General features: G+C 38.7%; 1 protein-coding gene across 1 annotated transcript in view; it reads right to left on the bottom strand.

Annotated features, from left to right (window-relative positions):
* NUCB2 (nucleobindin 2) overlaps positions 1-6,759 on the bottom strand; it is a 45,275-nt gene that overhangs the window by 35,959 nt on the left and 2,557 nt on the right. The window contains exon 2 of the mRNA XM_055091627.1: positions 1,894-2,012. Within this exon, the coding sequence (XP_054947602.1) occupies positions 1,894-1,899 (6 nt within the window). The 5' untranslated portion in view covers positions 1,900-2,012. The remainder of the gene's footprint in view (positions 1-1,893; positions 2,013-6,759) is intronic.

Here is a 6,759-nt window from a genome sequence, read left to right as displayed (position 1 = left end):
TCTTCCCAGACCGGGGCAGGAACCCGTGTCCCCTGCATCGGCAGGTGGACTCTCAACCACTGCGCCACCAGGGAAGCCCCCACAATTATTTTTTATTACAACAAAGTTTACTTCTCATTCATGTTTAATGCCCACTGTAGGTACATGTTTTGTTTTTGCTCTTTTGAGATACAATTTACATGCTATAAAACTTACCCTTTTCAATTGTACAATTCAGTGGTTTTTAGTATATTCACAAGGCTGTGCAATTATCACCATTATCCAATTTTAGAACATTTTCATCACTCTAAAAAGAAACCCCATACTCATTAGTAGTCACTCCCCACTCCCCCTATTCTCTTGGTCTCTTGCAACCATTAATCTACTTTCAGTCTATATAGATTTGCCTATTCTGGACATTTCATATAAATGAAATCATATAACATGTGGCCTTTTGTATCTGGCTTTTTTCATTTAGCACTGTTTTCAAGGTATAACCATGTTGTAACATGAATCAGCACTTCATTCTTTTTTTTTGGCTGCATTGGGTCTCGTTGCTGTGCGCAGGCTTTCTCTAGTTGTGGGGAGAGAGGGCTACTCTTCATTGGGGTGTGCAGGCTTCTCATTGCAGTGGGTTCTCTTGTTGCGGAGCACTGGCTCTAGGCAAGCGGGCTTCAGTAATTGTAGCATGTGGGCTCAGTAGTTACGGCACACGGGCCCTAGGGTGTGCAAGCTTCAGTAGTTGTGGCTCGCGGGCTCTAGAGCACGGGCTCAGTAGTTGTGGCACGCGGGCTTAGTTGCTCTGAGGCATGTGGGACCTTCCTGGACCAGGGATGGAACTCGTGTCCCTGCATTGGCAGGCAGATTCTTAATCACTGTGCCACCAGGGAAGTCCCAGCACTTCATTCTTTTTTACAGCTGAATAGATTTGCCATTGTATGGATATTCCACATTTTGTTTATCAATTCATCCGTTGATGGACATTTGGGTTATTTCTACTTTTTTGGCTAGTATGAGTAATGCTACTATGAACATTTGTGTTCAGGTTATTGTGTTAGCATATTTTGAATTCTTTAGGTTATATACCTAGGAGTAGAACTGCTAGGTCAATTCCATAACTCCATGTTTAATTTTTTGAGGAACTGCCAAACTGTTTGCCATAGCAGCTGCAACTTTTTCCACTACCACCAGCAATATATGAGGATTCTAATTTTTCCACATCCTAGCCAACACGTGCTATTTATTTTTTTTTTTTGTGGTACGCAGGCCTCTCACTGCTGTGGCCTCTCCCATTGCGGAGCACAGGCTCAGCGGTCATGGCTCACAGGCCCAGCCGCTCCACTGCACGTGGGATCTTCCCGGACCGGGGCACGAACCCGTGTCCCCTGCATCGGCAGGCGGATTCTCAACCACTGCGCCACCAGGGAAGCCCCAACACGTGCTATTGTCTATCTTTTTTATTATAGCCACCCTACTGGGTGTGAAGCGGTATCTCACTGTGATTTTGATTTGCATTTCACTGGCTAATGATGTTGAGCACCTTGCAAGTATTTATTAGCTATACCTTTTACCTTTTAAAAAATTAATTTAAAAATATTAAGTTAGTTGTTATTTTAAAAACTCTGAATTGAAACTTTTGTTTGCCTTTGCAAGTCCCATATGCCACTGTAAACAGGCTGACCAAATAACCATTAAACAACATAAAAGTTTTAAGTGTAATCATGGTTGAAAGGCCCAAGTTATGACTTAACTGCTCCAGTCAATTTTGATGTCTTCTACACACACTTCTGGAGCTTAATTAAGTCTCCACAGCCCCTAACATGGTACCTGTACAGTTAGAAAATGAATAATTGCTAAAATGGTTTGAATAGTCTCTCTATAATGTACACAGAGAAAGTCAGCTCAGGGATATACCTCCATAACTTCATTTTGCAGACCCCATCAGGAACTGTGACTATCCCTTGTTGTGGTCAATCCAGAGTTCAAAAGAATCTTCCAGGATTTCCCTGGTGGCGCAGTGGTTAAGAATCCGTCTGTCAATGCAGGGGACACAGGTTCAATCCCTGATCTGGGAAGATCCCACATGCCGCGGAGCAGCTGAGCCCATGCACCACAACTACTGAGCCTGTGCTCTAGAGCCCGCGGGACACAACTACTGAGGCTGTGTGCCGCAACTACTGAAGCCGGCATGCCTAGAGCAACAAGAGAAGCCACCACAATGAGAAGGCTGTGCACCACTACGAAGAGTAGCCCCTGCTCGCCACCACTAGAGAAAGCCCTTGTGCAGCAATGAAGACACAACACAGCCAAAAATAAAATAAAATTTTTAAAAAATACATTAAAAAAATCTTTCATACAGACTTCTCCCCTCCACCTGTGTCATCTCCGATGTCCCTTAGGCTCTCCTTTTCCCACCATACAACACACATACACATTAGTAAGCAGTTCTGTCTTAGCAATTGGCAGCTATGTCACATACCTTGAAATATGCTCTTTTTTTTTATAGTGTCCACCTTTACTTCAATACACAATAGAAGCGGAGAGTAATAAAAATAAACTATAGATAAATCCAACCTTGGAAGTGGAATCTCTTTACCAATTTGTCACTTCTGCTCTCTCACTCGTCTTTCAAGTCTACCATAAATACGAAGAGAGTCAAGCAAGAATGTGTTTGTATATATGAATGTGTCTCTGTGTCTATGTCCTGACAGCATCTCAAAGTGACAGAAAGTCTCTGGGCATCTACTATAAAACACTGACTGAATTTATGGTTCATAAACATTTCACTGGGTCCCAGGCTTATTATAAATAACAATAGAGGACTTCCCTGGTGGCGCAGTGGTTGAGAGTCTGCCTGCCGATGCAGGGGACACGGGTTCATGCCCCGGTCCGGGAAGATACCACATGCCGCGGAGCGGCTAGGCCCGTGAGCCATGGCCGCTGAGCCTAAAACCCAAAATATAATAACAATAGAAACCATCTATTGTTGTGTCTACTATGTAGCAAGCAGTATGCCAAACTTTTTTATTATATTAACTAACCTATTTCTTATAATGGCCCTGTGAAATAAATATTATTATTCCCATTTTATAGTATAGGAATCTGAAACATATCAGTTAAAAAACTTGATCTGGGTCACACAGCAATAAATCGTAGATCCAGAGTTTGGACCTGGGAGTGACTGACTTCAAAGAGTATGTCTGCTTTTAAGCACTGGTTCTCAAAGTGTGGTCCCTGAACCAGCAGCATCAGCACCACCTGGGAATTTGTTAGAAATGCAAATTATCAGGGCTTACTCCAGATCTTCTAAATCAAAGAATCTTTGAGGGGGGTGAGGAAGAGAAGAGGGGGGGCAAAATCTGTTTTAACAAGCCCTATAGGTGATTCTGAGGCATGCTAACATTTGAGGACATACTGCCCCTCCTTAGCTCTGTTATTCACAAACCTCTTCTACTATGAGAGACAAAGAGAATGCGTATCTGAAAAGTAAATTTGGATCCTCAAGGAAACGAAAATCAGGTGTTACATCTAAGAAGGGTAAGGCAAAACTAAATTTAGGTCTATATTCTAATTCCAGCTCTACCATTCACTTGCTATGTGATCATAGGTCAGTCAATTAACTTTCCCTGCTTGTTTCCTCATTTTTTTAAATAATGAATTTTTTTAAAGAGACTTTAACTAGACCTCAGTATTCTTTAAGCTCTTAGATTCTATTAGCAGTTTATTCTTTTGAATAATGTGTAGATCTTTTCTGTTACATTATCAGAAATACTACTAAAATTGTTTGTACTCACACCAATTGTAAGAAATTAAATTATATGATTTATAAATGTCTTTAAACCAAACGTTGCTTATTCAACCAGCTGAAAATTACCTTGGTAGATCAAATAGAAGATCTGGGTGCTGGGATACAAAGAATACAAAAATCAACCACCAAAGAAAGTTCCTATCTAGATAAAATAAGAATGAAGTAAAGCCAGGAATGTTTCACACTTTCGATACAGTGTGAGACACTGTACACTTTAAGAAGAGTGAATTTTATGATATGTGAATCATATTTCAACTTTTTTTAAAGTAATGAAAAATAGAGCAAAAAATCTAGGCTTATAAAATAAAATGAGAACATTAAAAAAGGAACAAATACAATTTACAAATATCATTTACCTACAAAAGTATAGAGGTTTTAGAACTAGCCATGCTTTATAAGTTTTCATAATTATCCAATTTTTACATTCTTAATGATTTTTGTCTGCTTGTCCTATCATACTAGAAAAGTGAAAATCTTACAATTTAATTTTGGATTTATCTGTTTTTCCTTATAATTCTGTCCATTTTCATTTAAATATTTTGAGGCTATGTTATAAAATGTACACAAATTTAAGATTTTCTAGGTTTCTGGTGGATTTAATCTTTTTCACATTTGAGTGACCTTTATACCCCAATTTACTTTAAGGTCTATTCTGACAGTAATATAGGTAAACCAGTTCTCTTTTGATTAGTGTGTAGATACACACAAACACACACACACATTCTCACACACTTACTTTATTTTATTTTTTACATTCTCTAATAAATTTTCTTTTATTTGTATGATAAAGACCAGTTATATATAAAAAATAAGTGTCATATTTTGGGTTTTTTTGGTTATTTTGAAGTATACTTGGTAAGGATGAAATCTTCCTAGCTCATATGTTTATTTTATTTTTTTTAACTTTTTATTTTATATTGGAGTATAGCCGATTAACAATGTTGTGATAGTTTCAGGTGCACAGCAAAGGGACCCAGCCATACATATGCATGTATATCCATTCTCCCCCAACTCCCTTCCCATCCAGGCTGCCACATAACATTGAGCAGAGCTCCCTGTGCTATACAGTAGTTCCTTGTTGGTTATCCATTTTAAACATAGCAGTTCACACTTTTTTTTTAATTCAGCCTAATAATCTTTCCAACTAGAGTATTTTCTCTGTTTATATTTAATCAAATTACTGACATTGTACTTAATTCCTCAGTTTAACATCTCAGAAATCAGAGTGTTTTTCAGTTAATGGAATATTAAAATGTGGTTGACTAAGTGGCAATAGCAACATAATCTTTACTGCCTGCACATGCATGAACTTTATTATAGCTATTCCTACTGCCATCACTTCAGACTGAGTTTTTGCATTTTGGGTACTTCACAAATTGAATTTAATTGCCATTTAAAATATCTTCAAAAGGATTCAATTATGATTTGGCATTGAAATGAAAAGCTATTCTGGGGAATTCCTTGGTGGCCTAGTGGTTAGGATTCTGGCTTTCAATGCCATAGCCCAGGTTCAATCCCTGGTTGGGGAATGAGATACTGCAAGCCTCGCAGCCAAAACAAAAAAGTATTTTGTAAACATAGAAATGAAGCAGCTGATATTAGTGAAGCAAATATTTGATGTTAAAGGAATAACAGCAACTTTACATTTTCTTGTAAAGGAACATTTAAGTGCTTCACCTGACTTTAGACAGGAAGATACCAACAAATAGACAAAGCTGCCTTACATTTTGAGATGCAACAAGATTATCTATAAGCAGCCAAACAATGCAAATGAAGGCAGTAGAAACTGACAATGCCTCCAATAATAAAAAAAAAAAAATTATAGAACATGAGGCTGATTTGATGGATTCAAGAATCGTTAAGGCAAATGTTAATTTGTCAGAGACTTCCTACCAAGACTGAACAGAAGCTGCATAATTTCCATGTAATCTGACAAAGAAACAAAGCTGAATTTAGTCAATAGGAAATGCTGAAAAAATCCTGATGTTCTTTACAGGCCTCAAAATGGTACACTAATGCTAAAGGTACTAAAGAGATTGATATCCTGAGAATGGGTTACATAGGGAATAGCATATCACTGAAACATTAGCATAAGCACCTATGGCCAAAAGTTGCTGCCATATTAAATTTTAAACTACAAAAGCATTTCCCAGAAACGTTACTGTATATGTAAAAGAGGGATTATGGCTGAGTTAAAGGAAGGCTAGCTAAATATGGTTTGAATGTCCAAGAGCCTTTCGTGGTCTGCCAAGGGTATGAGTTTAGTTCTTGATGCATTCTGAGACTGCATACCTGCATATTTAAAGAATAGGTTGCTGGAAAGGTATCACAACTTGATGTTATTCCTGATGCCATGTCTAGACAAAGTATAACCCCTCAACATTTTAGTCAATAAACCACTGAAGGAGAGGTTGAGGAAAGATGATGATTCTGACAACTTTCCATTGTCATCTTTCGAAAAGCACTAGCACCAAAGCTTGCAAAATGAGAATCATCTTTAGGAAAGCAATGGCATCAAAGCTTGCAAAATGAATGTCAGAGGCTTGGAAGAAAATTCCAGGCAAATGGTCTTAAAGAAATTCCCAGAATAAAATTACCCTCACTCTTCATAGTAGAGAGAACAATGTCGTGTGGGAAAACACAAACATTCACAATTCTGAATCAAGAAAGCATTTCAAAAGACTCAGACTATGAATGTGAAAAAGTCTTAGGAATACCTTAACCAATTTATTTAACTTGTAATTTCTTTATGTATCTGCAAAAGTGATGTGAGAAAAATCTATATGTTTAAATGAATCTTAAAAAGCACTTTCGGGGGCTTCCCTGGTGGTGCAGTGGTTGCGAGTCCGCCTGCCTATGCAGGGGACATGGGTTCCTGCCCCGGTCCGGGAAGATCCCACATGCTGCGGAGCGGCTGGGCCCGTGAGCCATGGCCGCTGAGCCTGAGCGTCCGGAGCCTGTGCTCCACAATG

Source organism: Physeter macrocephalus, chromosome 16 (genome assembly GCF_002837175.3).
Source record: "Physeter macrocephalus isolate SW-GA chromosome 16, ASM283717v5, whole genome shotgun sequence".
Taxonomy (NCBI): domain Eukaryota; kingdom Metazoa; phylum Chordata; class Mammalia; order Artiodactyla; family Physeteridae; genus Physeter; species Physeter macrocephalus.
The sequence above is the reverse complement of the archived record's forward strand: the minus strand, read 5'-3'. Positions and strand labels throughout refer to the sequence as shown.